Here is a 17,912-nt window from a genome sequence, read left to right as displayed (position 1 = left end):
CCTATACATAGATCACCATATAAACACTAAAGTCTCTTAGTCTTTATATTGAGTTTCTACTACGAATTATATGGTTAAACGAAGTTTAGGAAAACAGAGAGTACATGAGGGTTTCAAAGCGTGACAACACAAGGTAGTCTATACTCACCAGAATTGACTGAAGAAGATGTAATATGCGTGTCCTGTTCGTGCGTAAGCGTAAAAGCACAGCGTGCGCGCGCGTTATGCACGCTCGGCTATTGGTCAGCTGAGTGCACGCACTAGATTGCGGAGGCTCTGCGTTGCATTGCCAGTGAAAGCAGCCTGCGCTATGAGGAGACACGGAGTGACGTTCACTTCAACGGAGCACATGAGACCTACATGGGATTTAATAGGTTAACCTAAAAATCTACGGTGGTCTGTATTCGGAAATGCAGTCTTAAAACGAAGTATTGTCATGGATATCATCATTTCTAGAGGGTCCACAATCCTCATGAAGGTTAAAGCCAAAATCCTTCAGCCCAGCAGCATCTTCACTGCGTACGTGATTCGTGCCATCGCGTCGGTATGAGGAAAATAACTGGCACACTGTAAAGGTGAGAGGATACAAAGAAAAGAAAGATGGGTTATTTATGATTCAAAAAGGTGCATTTTCACGTCAAACCACGAAAAGAATCGATGCAGATAATTCCCCCCTCGCCGAGGTTACGTTATGTGAGATACATCTGTGTGGGCAAGTGTTAGTTAATGATAGATTTGGTGCAAGTGATGTGATCACGTACTGTGTGTGTGGAGAGTACGTAACGCAGCATCCTCTGATCATCATGACATACTTTGTGACGCGAAATAAAACATGAGATTCGCTATACAGTAACTTAAGTATTAAATATAATAGCACTGGGGAAAAAATAGCCAATATCAAATAAAATAATAATAAAATACATTATAAAACGATCTTTTCGTGGTGGGATATGACAGTATCCTTTTTTATACTTCTTCATTAACTAAATATGGAACTAAGTATAATGATTAAAACAATTATAACATAGTATACAAATAAAATGCATTATGAATACTGAATATGAATTTTATTGAATATTATTGTATTTCATAGTTATTACAGTATGTATTTAATCATAAAATACATTAAACTAACATTTAAATGTAAATGAACACAAGTAATTGTAATAATATACAAATTGTAGTATATTACAGTTTAAAAACTTTATAGCACATATTAGTTTTAATGCAAGAAAATAAAATATTTGCTATTCTTGTCTGTCCGTCTGTCTGTGTGTGTGTGTGTGTGTGTGTGTGTGTAGTATGGAATGGATTAACTTTAATTTTATCTGAAGTAAATTTACCATGAACTAAACTAATATATGAATCTGCACTTTTGTATTGACCTTTAACTGTCACAAATAAAAACTCCAAATTTGTAGTACATACACAAATAAAAAAACTTAAGAAAATTAAGAACACACATACACACACACACACACACATACATATATATATATATATAATTTTCTTTAAAATATATATCGGGAACTAAGCTCATATTTGAGTCCTCACTTTTGTATTGACCTTTAATGTCAGATATTAAACTTAAAGATATATGCACTCTGCATTGTGTACCTGATTGATAAATGCTGTGCTGTAACAAACAGTTTTTAAGATTTTAAGGCATCTTAAATGTCATTCTTACCCCCCACAGCGTCTGATATTACGCTCAAAGAATGCTGCAACAGAACAACAACAATAACTGCTTGGACATGGCCCATAGGGATCTATTGCATGAATGCAGAAGAACCGATGTCTCATTCACCAGTGCCCTTGAGTTTGGAGCCATACCCCTGATTAAAGGCCTGAGAGCATGGGCTGTGAGTGGCGGCTACTCTAAAGCCAGGAGAAAGGCTGCTAATGGACCGCGAGCACAGGGCACATGCCAACATCCTTCTGAAAACAAAGTAGGGCAGAGAAGCTGGTCAGGGCAGACCAGCAGTGGCTATGGGCACACACTGGATCGCACAATTAGTGCAACCAGAACTCCAGGGGTCAGTCAAGGCAGTCTTGGTGCTCTTGTAACTGTGGCCTCTTTGAAAGGCACTGAGGGGGGTGGCAGGCAGACTCAGACACGCTGTCTCTTTCTCAAGGCCCAGGGCAGGGGCAGCTACATCTGCGCTGTTGGAAACCGAGGGACTGGGACGAGAGTCACAGGTCCTTGGACTCACACTGTCATTCTTGAGGGGAAAAAGGAAGAGCTTAGATGTTCCTCTAAAGGGCCGAAGCTGAGCCAGGATGGGCCAGATGAAGGTGGACTTTTCAAGTCCAAGCCCAGGGCTGTACGAAAATGGAGGAAGTGCAGTAAAACAACAGGCTTAGCGGAGAAAAGAACAGCGGCTCACGGCAAAGGGGAAATCGCCAATCAAAGCAGTCAACCGGAATATGGTGATCAAAAGAAAGCAGTGAATTCAGACACACAACCACTTAACGTAATACCAGATAACACAATAACACAATGCCAAAAGGGTAGCAGTGCTAGCTATCCACTTGAAGTCACTATCGACTTGAAGTTGGGCAAAGACGAAAGGGCTCATTCACCCATATCAGTAAAAACTGATGCACCTGAGAGCACGGATCCACAAACCTGCTGCTCTTCTGCCAAACTATGTGCCAAGCCAGTTGAACAGGTTGAAGCTGGGATGAGTATTAATCAGTCCGATAACTGTTCTGAAAATGAATCCAGTTGTGCCAATGGTGATGCACAAGGAAACACTGAGGTTAATAAATGTGACCTTGATGATCGCCAGAACATTCAAAACTCTGTTACTGATGTGCCAAACCTAGTGTCACCTGTAGCATCTAAGAGTAACTTTAATAGTCTAAGAATCAAATTGACCACAACAGACTGTAATATTGAGCCAAGCATTGATCATTCCCCCATGCTAACTCCCTCCATAGTCCCTGTCAGCATTCAGAAAAATGAAGAATCCAGGGCGGATGTGTGCCTACTGGACCGTGAAAATCTACATTCAGTGGAGCCTGGTGATCTTGCAACACAGAGAGATGGGACTCCAGACACAAAGACTACAGTCGTGCTGGAGGACCGCGCTCCAGTGGGTGTTGCATGTAGCACTACAGAAAAGAAGAGGAGGCCGTCCATGTGCTCACCTCAGCATTGGGAGGAATTAATCACACGGCATGGAGAACATGAAGTTCAGCAGTCTGACAAATCCTCTTCACGAGGCTTTAGCGCACCAACAGCCAATATAACTATAACCACTATTCACTCCCTGGTTAATCCTGCCACCACAGCAGCCATAGCAACAGCCATCCCAGCATTAAGAGAGGGGGAGGTGGGGGCGAGAGGTGGAGACTTTCTGCCTCTGGTGGTGAACTCAGAGTTGCTATCAGAGCCGGCAAGAGTTGACGACAAGGACAAGGTGGCCGCTGACGAGGGGTCTCTTGATGTGGACGAGGAGGAGGAGGAGGAGGAGTTTGGGGCTTTCATGCAAGCAGGTGGAGAGCGGCTGTGGACGGATGGATTCAGTGAGGTCCAACATTCGGCTGAGGATTACAAGTGTGGTGAGTATGCTGTCTTGAAAGTAGCAGAGTAATAAATACATTTTGTCAAAAGGGACAGTAAATTCTTTTGGAGCGGGAACCTGGCTTTGTTTGGGTTTTTGTGAGCAGATAAACATGCAGACCAAATGTACTAAATAGTTTGTCTGGATTGACCTGGATTCCTGCAGACCCCCTTGCGTCCCCCGATCTCATGTGAAGATATTAATCATTTAAGGCATTGCTTGGAATTCCTAAACCCCCCCAACCACCCTCTCACTCCCCTGTTGCTGTGTATCAGCCTAAGGCATTAAAAAGACATACAAACACAAGCCAATGGGACAAGAGGGGAAGCCAACTTCACAATGCCAAAGGCAGCATGTCTAGAGGGAATGGTTTAATCAAAATAGAGGACAAACACTGCACAATTTATTCATCTAGTGTGTCTTCTACCTATAATATTTGGTCAAAAACACTCTTTTCCACATAATAATTTTATGGATTTCATTCCACTTAAACCATGTAATCTTAATCCGCAGGATTAAAAAGGTGAAATCCAGGTGATTCAGGTAGTGCACATAAACAGGTTGTACGTACTTTTAAATCAGAAATGAAATACGCAGGGCTCTTCAAATAAAATTACTTGCGGTCCAGTAACGGACCTTCCTAACCAGCAGAGGTCTGGACAATTATACACTTGAATTGATGGTTTTTGGCAGACCAGGGTTTCGGTGGGCTATTTAAACTCATATGTAAGACTTTTTAAGCTAAAATTTAATTAAGATTACTGTAAAAAGAATGATTTATTGTTCATATACAGGTTCATATCAAACAAAGGTTTAATAAAATGGTAAGCTTCACATATAAACCCTTTTTTTAAGAAAATGGAGTCAAATGTAAACAATCATCAATTATTATATTAATTAAATAACCTATAAATATATGTTACCATCTTAATTGCTTACATTTTTATTATGCATTATTTTCTTGTCAGTCCACTAGTTCCCATTTACAACTCTGTGTGTTTGCTGCGTAAAAACATGGGTTGATTTTCACATTTGTTTGAACAGACGGCTTATTGAAAATGCAAAATCATTCAATGCCAGCAGGTGGCACTTTCAGAACGGCAGAAATATAGTGGTTTCCCTGGTAACAGCAGTACACAAAGCATCTGACTTTTTTTGAAACTGTGCAGTGCTCATTTTTATTCAATGAAATCATAGCCTTTTGATGTTTAATGGTCCAGATTGGACTTATCTCATGCCTAATAATATACCACCTACTATTATCCCTATACTAAACATGTGATAAAACACATTTGCTGAAGCAACCAAGCCATTTTAGCTTGCGTCTGAGTCTTTCGCTTTTTTTGTGACGTGTTTTAAGTGATTTGTACCTGACTGCTTCACATCGCACAGTAAGTGAAATGCTGTACCAGGTGAGCTAATGAGCAAGTTTACTGTGTCAGAAAAACCATACATATGAAGCTGCTAATATGATGCAAACAAGAAAAAGTAATTCTTTTACAAATCATGCACTATGGTAAGTGTTTTGAAGTGATTAAATGGAGCCGCATGAAAATAAGTCTTAATGACTTAATAATCTGTCCAAGTAATCATAATTTGTTTGAAAAGGAATATGTTACTGGTGTTTCAATGCTCTGGTGAATTACATGCATAGTTCTTTTTTTTTAAGTTTTGCAAAAATGTAGGTAGAGGCGGGGTTTTTTCTAACAAGACTTATGTTGTACCTTTCCACAGTGACAAAGACATTTTGTTCACAGAGTGTAAAAAAACACTTTCACTTCTTGTCAGTTGCACATGTTCTAGAGCATGTGTTCCAGGAAGCAGAGAATCTTTCCAATAGCATAGTCCCTATTGGTCATGTAAAGAGTTTTTGTGTGACAGCCTTGAAAATGAAACTATACAGACTTACATGAACCTTTATCTCCTCTCAGAGGAACACACAAGTTCTGCTGATGCAAATGAACCTGCATCCTGGGCATCTGATTGGACTGCAGTTCAGTCATTCCAGCAGTCTGAGAGCACATGGACCGCCTTCAGCCAGGAGACTGTGGAGCAGAAGATAGCACCTGGTGGCCAGTGGTGGACTTCTACCGAAAAGCCAAAGCTTCCCCTCTCTCCTCTCCATAATGTGGTAAATCTTTATGCTCTGTTATAGGAAAGATGTTTTTAGATTATTCTCAAGTATTTTAAAGAAAGTGCATCCCACTTATTACATTACTTAACAATTATATAAATGTAATTTATTGCAGTATGTGAGATAAACGAGACCGTGTGATATGAGCAGGAAATCAATAATACAGTTAATTAGTAATTATGCAAAAAATTGACCAGAAAAATGGTCAACCCACTCATCCTGAACAAATAACAATTAATGGCTCGCTTTTTAATTTTAGTATCATACTAATATATCTTTATATTCTACATTGTTGTTGTATCTTTATGACTAATATATCTTTTCATCACTGTTGATGCTCTGATGATTAGTGATCTTTACTGTACATGTGTGTGTGTGTTTGTGTGTGTAGTCAAATGTGTTTCTAGAGGCCTTTCCCTCTGAAAAGTCCCCATGTGAAGATCCTGAACACATTCCTACACTAAAGCAGCTTCTGCAAGGACCAGCTGAAAACAGCAATACAGGGAAGCACAAGTATGTTGCATTGTTTGCAGTTGGGCTGCACCAATTGGGACTTATAAAGTTAGTTACTTTTATGATTTTTAAAAAATATATTTGTATTTAAAGACATACTTTTCAGGCCTTTTCTAGAGCCGATTGAATCAATGCATATTCTGGATGCCTCGCTTATTTAACACAGCTGAATGAACTTTTTAGCAAATAAGAAAAAATATCCAAAATGTGCAGAGCTGGGGAAGCTCCAGGGACTTTTAAAACTCCTGCTATATATTAGTCTTCTATTGCCACCTTGTGGTAATTTAAAATACTACTGCATTGCATCACATAAAGCACAAAGGACTGACTGTTTTGCATGAAATTATGTTTCATCCTCTTGAGATGACTGATCATGTAAAAACAAATCTTTCTTTGATAATTTCACGTACAATAATAGTATTTGTTTTTCTTGTTACATGCTAAATTCGGAGTTAATCGTTTTGTTTTGGCCCAAAGGGAGCAGAGCTTACTTGAAGGCCTCCAGGATCTAGAGCGGATGATTGGTGTGAAATATAAGAGGGCGGAGTCTCTTTCCTGTAAACTTCTCCTTCAGTCACTGCATCTGGAACATCCCAGCTCTGTGAGTCTGCTGTAATCAAACAGGAAACTACTGCAATAATATCTAATGAAAACTTCCTTGAGCTTTTGCTACACCAAATACTTGTAATATCATTTGAAATAACAAAATATTTATATACACTACCAGAAATAGAGCTTTCTTAGAGTTAAAATTATGTTTTAAATAACTATCATCCTTTTATACCTCAGGAATGTGTTCGTCTGAAGACCAGTGCCAGATTTTCTCCAAATCTCCCAACATCCAACCAGCAGTTAGCTGCAAATGCTAAAAGGAGACTGTCTTATGACTTCAACAGAAATATTATGACCTAGTCTGGCGAAACATCTATGCTTCCTTGAAAACAGGAAATACAGGGCAGAGTAAAAATACATGCTGAAGAACTGAGTTTCCCTGGATTGACTTCTATTCAAGGTTTATTTAAAGTGTGTTTCTTCTTTCAGTGTCTGTTCTCACTCAGTGTCTGCTAGATTCTGTTTCTCATTCAGCTGCGTATCAAGACACACAAGGCCTGTTTAACCAAATGTTTTTCAGTTTTTTTAGAATATTGGGATTAAATTAGGACAAATATACTAAAATTTCAAGTTAATAACCCCTTTGCCAAATTGTCTAGTCCAGGTATAAGGAATTTTGGTTATTTATATAACTGGCATAATCAGATTGTGTATTACTTTCAATAATTGCTGTGAAATACATTTGATAGAATAAGATTGTTTTTCTGGAACCATAGCAAACCAGAAAATGCACGTTCACACCGGGATGTAGATGCAAATTTGGCCTGTCACATCCTGATCCATGTCCCAAACTTTCCTTCCTACTGTCTCACATGATGTGATTTTTTTTAAATGATTTTAGGGGGGGTTAGGGTTCATTTTTGATCTTCGCAAGTTCTCCATTGCCTGAAAACGGTCAAAGCAAATTTCCAAAAACTGTATTTTCATACACCACCTCGCAGAGAAATCCATTTTCTTGTTTCCATGTCTTTTCTCCCTGTGCTTGAAGAACTAAACATAACACTGTAGTGTACCATTTTTAATTCCTGATGAATAGAGACCATATTTTCAGAAGTGTTTTAAAATGAATGTTAACATTTTAAATTGAGCCTGTAAGCTTGTTTGTTGATTGATGTAATTAAAACATCTTTGAAGGACTGAATGAAGTGGATAACTGAGTGATGATCAACCATTTAATGTTTCATAACTGAGCAGATGTGCTACAAGCGTATGACTTATGAACACAAAATAACTTTTTTAGGCACTTTTCAGTTATGTGTACCAGAGGCATTTCCTCTAAGAAGGCGAGGAATACAGTGCCTCCTCAAAATACTGGATGAGAAAAAAATTTGAACAAAGATAAAAATGGCAATATTACAAAATATTGCATTAAAAAGTGTCTGTCCAACAACGACACCAGCAGGTGAATTACAGCAGGAGTCCGAGTCTCTCGCCTCCCCTGAGCCCACTGAGTTTTAACAGACCCCCTAAAGCCGTGGAGGGCCAGAGCCCTGCAGAGTTTAGATGCAACTCTAATTAAACACTTCTGATCCAACTAATCAAGTCCTTCGGGCTAATTTGATAACTACATGGTATGTGTTTTGGAGCAGGGTTGGAACAAAACTCCACAGGGTTAAAGCCCTCCAGGAACTGAGGTTGACACCCCTGCCCTAAAGCATGCTGTGACTTTGGTGGGGGTTAATTGAGGATAAATGGGGGCAAGTCACGTGAGAGGAGGCAGTGCCTCCATCGGATATGACTGGTTATGTTCAGCTGTGAGTGGTTCATGCGATAAATCCCACCTCTTGCATTTCTACGCATTTGTGAATCAGTCTGAATGAACAATATAATGGCATTAATGGGAAAATTAATTTTAAAAAAAAAGTAAGTAAACAACTCACGCTTAGATAAAGCCACTTTGTTACGTTAAAATAAGACTCGGTCTGAAAAAATCAGCTAGGAAAAAATGTAAGTAAATCTTTATGTCTGTGACCAATAATCACTGAGCATTGATGACTGATGATCAGAAGAAGAAAAAAATAGTTAAAAGTTAACTATTAAAATGAACAACTGAACATAAGTTCACAAATAAAATATATTGTATAAATTGTTACTGCCATTAATTATTATTTTGGAATAAATGTAAAATGCTTAAAAACACTAAAACTAGATTAGATTAATTGTCTTTAATAAACAGAATATTGATTACATTGTTAATGTAAAAAAAAAATCTAAAATAGGATTGTTGTTTTATTCCATGTTTATTTAGTCAAGAAAATGTGACTGGGACATGAATTGACATTTGATTAAAAAAAAAATAATACACCACGGAAGTGCACGTATCTAATAGGCTAGATATATTGAATATTGCATAATAAAAGCACACAGGCTTTATTTAGTTCTGGTTATGCCATCAAAACACTTGGAAGACATTTGGAGGAAACTTCGGCAATTAATTGGTTAACTTTGCCTAATCTGAGTGACTTGGCTGCTTGTTTACCAAGATAAGAGTTCCCTTTCTCCAGCTGTTCACACTGCTGTCCTCACACACCCTCGTCATGAGTGTGTATGTTTACTTCGAGTGGACAATATGAAGAGAAAAGGAATAAACTGTTTTGACAGACACTGCAGCTATTTCTATCCCCTGAGCCACATGTGACTCTCTCCCTCACTTCATCTTCACAACAGACTCCATCATGACTACTGTGTTATTCTGTATTTTACCAGAAAATACAATGCTAATTCAGGGAATTAAGGGTAATTTGGTACACAATCTAGACTATTTTGACAAGCTGGGTCATCATGCGATTTACATTCTCTTATTTATTGGTCTGAACAAAGTGTGGTTGTTTCTGCAAGAAAGTGTCCCATATTACTGTACTACATATGCAAATCTACACCCAAACCACCACATCAGTACAGCACATGACAGCTTAAGTGTTAAACTAGTGGAGTAAAAAAAAAAAAAGTAAGTCAAAACTGTGAGATGAAGAAATTCGGAATTGTGAGAAAAAATAAGATTGAGCTCGAATTCTGATATGTCATATTATATCTCACAATTCTGACTTTTTCTTTGAATTGCGAAACACAAAGACACAATTATGTTTTCATATTTATTTATTTATTTCCTTCACAAAAACGGCATTCCGTGCAAAATTGTGGAACCCATGAAGGGCCAACTGTAACAAAACAGCTACAAGCGAAAATAAAGGTGCTTCACAGTGATGCCACAGAAGAACCTTTTTGTCTAAATGGTTCCGTAAAGAACCTTTAACATCTGAAGAACCTTTCTGTTTAAAAAAAAAAGGTTCTTTGTGGAGAGAGAGACGGTCCTTCAGATTATTAAAAGGTGAAAAAGAGATGGTTCTTTAAAGAACCTTTGTCTAAATGGTTATTTGTGGAACCAAAAATGGTTCTTCTATGGCATCCCTAGACGCCCCTTTATTTTTTAAGAGTGTAAAAGACTGAAATGACTGAGTCTTCATCTCATGTGAGAGGCCTACATCATTTAATGATGTATCCCCAAAACACTATTCTTGTAAGTGTCAATCTTTGAAGGACAGAGTAGCCTACACCTTAAAGACTCGGACACTATGAGAGCTCCTGATAGTAATCTAACTATAGAATGCATTTCTCAGTTAATTGTAAATGAAAGCACTCGCATGAAAAACAAAAAGTTGTGCTGCACCTCACAACCCCACACAACTGAAAGTATCACCATGTGACTGAACACTCTGGTATTTCCTGGCCACCGTGGCCAACTTGTGTCGGAGGGTGGAGTTCAATCAGTCGAACATACATCACTGAAGCAAATCAAGAACCAGTGTCATCGGGTTCCTCACAAATCCCATCATGTCCACGTCGTTCAGGTCTTGTCTCGTGCTCGGAGGCTTCATACTGGCGTACATCGCTTATTTGTTGTTGGGAGCGCTTGTTTTCTCTGCCATCGAGAGGCCTGTCGAAGAGACCATGAAATCAGACCTGAACTCGCTGAAAGAGGAGTTCCTCAACCTGAGCTGCATCAACGCCACGGCTCTCGAAATTTTCTTGGAGAAAGTCTTGCAAGCGAATAAATACGGCGTGTCGGTCCTTGAAAACGCGTCGCTGCCTACAAACTGGGATTTGGCGTCTGCTCTGTTCTTTGCAAACACGATGGTCACGACAGTGGGTGAGTTTCACACGGAGTTTAACGGGTGTTTGTTTGATGCTGCTCATGACGGGCAGTTATTAGTTTAACAGTAGTAGTCCATTTTATCTGAAGCGAGTGTAGAATGCTACCGTTAGTTCATCTCGGGGAACATAACAAACTTTACAAGTGCTGCAAAACAAAGTTACAGAGTTCGACAGAACAAACTAAGTTTGTGAGTGGAGCGTTTATTTCTGTTGCAATGTTTTTGAGTTTTACTACTTCACTCGGCAATCTTTTTTCATTTCTATTGAAGAATGTAGCAGTGTTCCAGTAATATGTGTAGACACTTCATCACGTATAACTTTATTTGCACAATGCAAGATCAACAGGATGTTAAACAATGTGGAAATGTTGGCAAAGAGGGTACTTTTGGACTTTGGACTTCTTCCTGCAGTAGATGCATATTTGCATGTAAAAAGACTGTATACTTAACACTAGACTGTTCACTAAAATCAAATGGATTAACATAATGATTTCTGATAGCACAACAAAACCTTAGTTCAGGGATTCTCAAAGTTATTTGTCAGCTTAACTCTTTTGATGTCAAATATTTTAAGTTATAACTTGTGTAGTTATGAATAATGTGTACAGTTAATGTGTGATACAATGAATCCATGTATGAAATTATTTTACATGAATATAATATTGAAAGTGGGAAGACCGAAACATTCTGTACAATGCAATACATCAAATCCACTGTGAAATAAAAGTGCAAATAATACTAAAACTTATACTGTGATATGTGAACAACTTGTTTGTTTTAGATATGTCAGTGACTTTTTTTTTTTTCTTTAGTGAATGTATATGATTGCAGGTAAGTACATGTGGCCATGCTTAACACTGTATGCTAAAATACAATATAAACAGACAGTAAGTTTATCCTGCAAGAATAGTAGCCTGTTTAATATGAGTCCTGCAGGAATGAGCAAGATGATTCATGCACAAGGCTTAAAAAAACCTACAGCTATAGATCTAATCCTACAGGAATTCAAAATTCACGTAGGTAGTGGTCCTGCGGGACAATTGTGTGTTCACTTGAGTTTAAAAAAAGTGCATCTCTACAGAAATCACCTGTAAACGATAGCAAGTGGAGTATATGGTTTCAAATGAGAAGTAGATTAGTATTTTATTGTTTCCCAAAACAAAGGAGCATTGAAACTAAGTGCTTCGTACTACTTCCTAAACCTGATTTCCATTTATCAACTTGACGATTGTGATAAATATTCATGGAACGGATATATTGCATCCATGCTTTATACAATGGGTACGTAAAGTATTCAGACCCCCTTACATTTCACTCTTTGTTATATTGCAGCCATTTGCTAAAATCATTTGTTCTTTTTTTTTTCTCAATGTACACACAGCACCCCATATTGACAGAAAAACACAGAATTGTTGACATTTTTTTCAGATTTATTAAAAAAAGAAAAACTGAAATATCACATGGTCTTAAGTATTCAGACCCTTTGCTCAGTGTTTAGTAGAAGCACTCTTTTGATCTAAAACAGCCATGAGTCATTTTGGGAAAGCTGCAACAGAACAGTCACAGAGTTGTTGTGAAGCCACTCCTTCGTTATTTTAGCTGTGTGCTTAGGGTCATTGTCTTGACAGAAGGTGAATGTTCGACCCAGTCTGAGGTCCTGAGTACTCTGGAGAAGGTTTTCGTCCAGGTCCCTGTTCTTGGCCGCATTCATCTTTCCCTCGATTGCAGCCATTCGTCCTGTCCCTGCAGCTGAAGAACACCCCCACAGCATGATGCTGCCACCACCATGCTTCACTGTTGGGACTGTATAGGACAGGTGATGAGCAGTGCCTGGTTTTCTCCGCACATACCACTTCGAATTAAGGCCAAAAAGTTCTATCTTTGTCTCTTCAGATCAGAGAATCCTTCAGGTGTTTTTTAGCAAACTCCATGGGGGCGTTCATGTGTCTTGCACTGAGGAGAGGCTCTGACTGGTGCAGGGCTGCAGTGATGGTTGACTTTCTACAACTTTCTCCCATCTCCCGACTGCATCTCTGGATCTCAGCCACAGTGATCTTTGGGTTCTTCTTTACCTCTCTCACCAAGGCTCTTCTCCCCCGATAGCTCAGTTTGGCTGGACGGCCAGCTCTAGGAAGGGTTCTGGTCATCCCAAACGTCTTCCATTTAAGGATTATGGAGGCCACTGTGCTCTTAGGAACCTTATGTGCATAAGAATTTTTTTTTGGTAACCTTGGCCAGATCTGTGCCTTGCCACGCTTCTGTCTCTGAGCTCTTCAGGCAGTTCCTTTGACCTCATGACTCTCTTCTGCTCTGACATGCACTGTGAGCTTTAAGGTCTTATATAGACAGGTGTGTGGCTTTCCTAATCAAGACCAGTCAGTATAATCAAACACAGCTGGACTCAAGTGAAGGTGTAGAACCATCTCGAGGATGATCAGAAGAAATGGACAGCACCTGAGTGTCACAGCAAAGGGTCTGAATACTTAAGAACACCATGTGATATTTCAGTTTCTCTTTTTTAACAAATCTGCAGAAATGTCAATATGGGGTGCTGTGTGTACATTGAGGGAAAAACATGAACCTAAATGATTTTAGCAAATGGTGGCAATATAACAAAGAGTGAAAAATGTAAGGGGGTCTGAATACTTTCCGTACCCACTGTAAATGGCAAGAACTTTTTCCAAAATAAAATAAAGGTGACAACTCCTAGTTATCGTATAGTATATAATATCCAGATGTTGTTTGAAATATTTCTGATTTAAAGACATTTAAGTTCAGCTCTGTTTAAATTAATGCACATGATTACTCTGGGAATGGAAATTAAGCTAGTGTAGTATTTGGAGGGCAGTGTATACAGATCTTAAATACTTCTCATGTACTTGTGAGGTGTTTAATTAGAATAACTACCTTGTCTTTCGTCCATTTTAATTATAGCGGTCTATAGTTTGAACGAAGACCTCATAATCATATTGTAAGGTTATAAGTGACTTGTTTTCTTTGAGTAATAAGTTTGTCCTGGTCATAGATGGAGAAAGAAACTTTTTTTTTTTTTTTTTTGCATAAAATGCAACGTGTATGGTAATATTCAAATTGTAGTGTGCATGAGTGACCGCAGCTCACTGTTTTTTAACCTTGAAAATGATGTCAAGGTTATTTGATGAAATGTTTGTTTTTGTCAAACCCCCATATGACTCTCTTTCACTCTAAGTTTAGGTATAGAGCAAGCTTTGTTTGCTTTAACTGGACGTCTCAGTTTAGCTCCTGCTAGCAGTATCATGGGAAATCACTCCTTTGGCCTGTGTGTCTGTATAAAGCTTTACTTTCATAAAGCATGTTAACATTGGTTCTGTGAAATGTATGAATGTACACTGTTCATAATATATATTCTGTGTTCCACAAAGAAAGTAAGTCATTCAGATTTAGAATGTGACATGAAAATTTTAATTTGTGGGTGAACTATCCCTGATGCAGGTCAGAGCATCTCACATAAAATCTCACATGAAAATGCTAAATCTTTACCAAGACACAAGTAACTTTTAAACCAAAATCTTCTATGCATGATACAGTCTAGAGTAGGTTATCTTTAACCACTTTAAGGAACAACATGACGATATAGTACTTCTGTCTGTAATCAGAAACATGACTAATTGAAATTGAAGCCATGTGCTATATTTGTCTACATCTGTGTGTAAATGACTTCTAATTAGATTTGGAAAATGTTAAACTCACATCAAACTCTTCAAGAGGTTTTTTTTTTTTTTTTTACTTAAAGGGATATTTCACCCAAAAATAAAAGAATTACCCTATGATTTACTCACCCCTCAAGCCATCCTAGGAGTCTATAACTTTCTTCTTTCAGACAAATGCAATTATAATATATATATATATATAAAATGGCTCTGGCTCTTCCAAGCTTTATAATAGCAGTGAAGGGGGTGGGGGGGTGTCAAGATTTTGTAGCCCAAAAAAAATCATCCATCCATCATAAAGTGCTTTTTTGGGCTTCAATATCATGACCCCAATTCACTGCCATTATAAAGCTTGGAAAAGCATTTTTAAATAACTCCGATTGCATCCGTCTGGAAGAAGAAAGTCATGTACGCCTAGGATGGCTTGAGGGTGAGTAAATTATGGGGTAATTTTCATTTTTGGGTGAAAGTGTTTCTTGCAAAGTGGCATTGCCAACTATTGGCCTGGTATGAAAGAAACTAAAATTTTTAGTCATTTTTGTGATCCAAGGGGCGTCATTTTGACTGATTTTGATTTGAAGCTGAATCCAGACGTCTGGATGAGTTACAGCAGCACTGATATATGTACTATACAACACTATAAAGAGCTACTGTAGTATAGCTAAATCATTTTTTATATATTGTCTTATCACTCAGCAGTAAAGCTTGCTCTGTGGCAAAGCACAAAGGCATAATAGACATAATGATATGCATTGTGAAAAGTGTTTACAAATAAATTTAGCTTGAAGTGATTTTTCTGTTAGAGCCACTCCTCTCCAAGCACCATCATCTTCTTTCCTTCTCTTCAGGGTACGGCCACACTACGCCTCTGTCTGATGCGGGTAAAGCTTTCTCCATCGTGTATGCTTTGATTGGAGTGCCCTTCACCATGCTAGTGCTCACAGCCTGTGTCCAGCGCCTCATGCACCCGCTGACCTACGGGCCCATCTCTGTGTGCCAGCGGAGGGCCGGCCTGCAGCATCGCAGCGCCAGTGTGCTGCACTTCATCATGATGCTGGTCCTGGTGGTGCTCGGCTTCTTTGTGGTGCCTGCGCTGGTGTTCAGCACCATAGAAGAAACCTGGTCTTTCTTAGACTCCTTCTACTTCTGTTTCATCTCGCTCTGCACTATAGGACTGGGGGACTTCGTACCAGCAGAAAAGCCAGGACAGAGACTCAGAGCTTTGTACAAGATATCAGTCATGGGTAAGAGAAGTGACTTTCCAAATTCAGTAATGCTGGTTTCTTTTAGATAGTTTCTGCTTATATATACACACACTCTATATACACTCTAGAAGCCAGTAAATAAATAAAAAAACATATATACAGTGTTTCTTGAAAGCTTGTGAAACATTTAGAATTTTAATTTTTCTGCATAAATATAACCCAAAACATCATTAGATTTTCACACAAGTCCTGAAAGTTGACAGAGAACCCGATCAAACTGATCATGTTTGTGGAAGTGTATCATGGCATGAACATAGATCTCGGAGGACCTCAGAAAAGGTATTTTCTGTCCATCAACGCTGCATTTAATTGATCAAAATGCAGTTAAAATAGTGAAAATATTACAGTTTAAAATAAGGACAAAGAGCAAAGTATATGTACAATTCCGACCACAACTGTACAAATAAACACACACTTTTTTTTTTTATTAGCTTCGAGTATGACCTACATTTTTATATTTACATTTTCTTTTATTAAACAAAACCTAAAATATAAACTCTAAAATACACAAGCAAAATAAAATTAACTATATTTATTATTTTTTATATTTTTATATGAAATAAAAAATAACATTTTCACATTTGATCAGCTTCTGGAGTCAGCACGACCTGTACAGTCATTTTCATCTCTTAAGAGGATTAGAGCTGAAGTTATGAAGTCATGCACTGTTGTATAAAAATATGAAATGTGTACAAAGCAGAAGCCAAAAGAATATGCTAGGTATGTTAGGTGCTGATGTCAGAATCCAATGTAATAATGTCTCACATTTGATGGTAAAATCCATATGTATGTTTTTTCTTTTTCTTCAAAAATATCATACCAGCATCATAAATGAATGTAGGACTGTCTTAGGTATATATTGTATTACAAATGTAATAAATTGTTCTAAAATATTTCCACTTGTAATTGTACCTGAAATTGAGCATGAGCTCTCGTTCTTCTCTCTTACAGTCTACCTGTTTGTGGGATTGATGGTCATGTTCCTGGTCCTTCGGACTTTCCACAAGCTTGCAGATGTGCACGGCTGGACTGCTTTCTTCCAGCTGCCGAGCTACGAGGAGGAAGATGATGATAAAGAACCAATAATGGGACAAGACCCTGACGATGAATCCCCTGAGGCTGTGAAGCCCCTGGATCCCAGCTCTCAAGTGTCCTACAACTCCATCAATAGATAAAACCCCAGATCTCTTCATATTCAGATGTCAGTGTCCTGCAATTGTACATTGTCTGGACATGTAGCATCAACACATTGCAATTTAGCACCACAAAGGTCAAGACAATGGAGTATGAACATGTGCAATACACTTCACTGTCAGACAGAACCGCTTCTGATGCTTTGTAGGAACGAAGCATAGCAGAACATTTCATGAACCAAATAAGGTCTTTTTTTGTTTTTTGGAGTTGCCAAATCTGATCTTCAAAACTAAATGGATGTTGTCATTGCTTTAGGAAGTGGAGAGTCCCAAGTGTGAATCTTCTTTTAGTTTTGTGCAGGGTTCGTAACTGATGATGCATTTCAGATTATTAGATGATTATCTTATGGACCAAGATTGCTCTGGATCATAGTAACAGGAAGAGATTAATGCCTTTGACCTCCGTTCAATACATTCATTTAATGAGTGTGAAATTAATTTTCATAGCTAGTTAATGATGGTTCTTGATGTCGAGTCATGTGGAGAACTTCAGATGCACTTTATAATTGGCTTTTTATTTAGGTTTGTGCAACCGTTGGACAGCCAGTGATAATGCTGGACACAATCTCTTTGTCTTTAGTGTAGTACTTGTATATTCTATAAATATTCTTTGTATCATTGCAATTGTATATTCAGTGTTGGATTGGAGGGAACAAAAAGGTCTCTGATGTTTAATGTCAGAAGAACAAAATGTGTTTTAAGAAATGCATGCACAGAAAAAGAAAATAAAATGTTTGGTATTTTGTGACTTGATGCATTTGCATGGGCAGGTGTGACGAAATACAC

The 17,912-nt window shown here is 38.2% G+C and overlaps 2 protein-coding genes across 2 annotated transcripts; both read left to right on the top strand.

Annotated features, from left to right (window-relative positions):
- Positions 1–19: 19 nt before the first annotated feature.
- On the top strand, positions 20–7,969 carry LOC113061729 (uncharacterized). The gene is made up of 6 exons (XM_026231118.1): positions 20–575; positions 1,697–3,567; positions 5,501–5,700; positions 6,095–6,216; positions 6,694–6,817; positions 7,006–7,969. The coding sequence occupies exons 2-6, from the start codon at positions 1,719–1,721 to the stop codon at positions 7,126–7,128; spliced, it is 2,418 nt and encodes an 805-aa protein (XP_026086903.1). The 5' UTR covers positions 20–575; positions 1,697–1,718; the 3' UTR covers positions 7,129–7,969.
- Positions 7,970–10,524: 2,555 nt separating this feature from the next.
- LOC113061726 (potassium channel subfamily K member 6) lies at positions 10,525–17,879 on the top strand. The gene is made up of 3 exons (XM_026231115.1): positions 10,525–10,975; positions 15,517–15,912; positions 16,885–17,879. The coding sequence occupies exons 1-3, from the start codon at positions 10,660–10,662 to the stop codon at positions 17,106–17,108; spliced, it is 936 nt and encodes a 311-aa protein (XP_026086900.1). The 5' UTR covers positions 10,525–10,659; the 3' UTR covers positions 17,109–17,879.
- Positions 17,880–17,912: the final 33 nt, after the last annotated feature.

Source organism: Carassius auratus, chromosome 43 (genome assembly GCF_003368295.1).
Source record: "Carassius auratus strain Wakin chromosome 43, ASM336829v1, whole genome shotgun sequence".
NCBI classification, from domain to species: Eukaryota; Metazoa; Chordata; class Actinopteri; order Cypriniformes; family Cyprinidae; genus Carassius; species Carassius auratus.
Note: the sequence above shows the minus strand (reverse complement) of the source record. Positions and strands in the feature narration are given on the sequence as shown.

Excerpts from the sequence above, each read along its gene's own strand:
- LOC113061729 (XM_026231118.1), top strand. The coding sequence starts at position 1,719 with ATGCTGCAACAGAACAACAACAATAACTGCTTGGACATGGCCCATAGG. Across the intron at positions 3,568-5,500 it reads GGCTGAGGATTACAAGTGTG|AGGAACACACAAGTTCTGCT; the intron begins GTGAGTATGCTG and ends ATCTCCTCTCAG. Across the intron at positions 6,217-6,693 it reads AGCAATACAGGGAAGCACAA|GGAGCAGAGCTTACTTGAAG; the intron begins GTATGTTGCATT and ends TTTGGCCCAAAG.
- LOC113061726 (XM_026231115.1), top strand. The coding sequence starts at position 10,660 with ATGTCCACGTCGTTCAGGTCTTGTCTCGTGCTCGGAGGCTTCATACTG. Across the intron at positions 10,976-15,516 it reads CACGATGGTCACGACAGTGG|GGTACGGCCACACTACGCCT; the intron begins GTGAGTTTCACA and ends CCTTCTCTTCAG. Across the intron at positions 15,913-16,884 it reads GTACAAGATATCAGTCATGG|TCTACCTGTTTGTGGGATTG; the intron begins GTAAGAGAAGTG and ends TCTCTCTTACAG.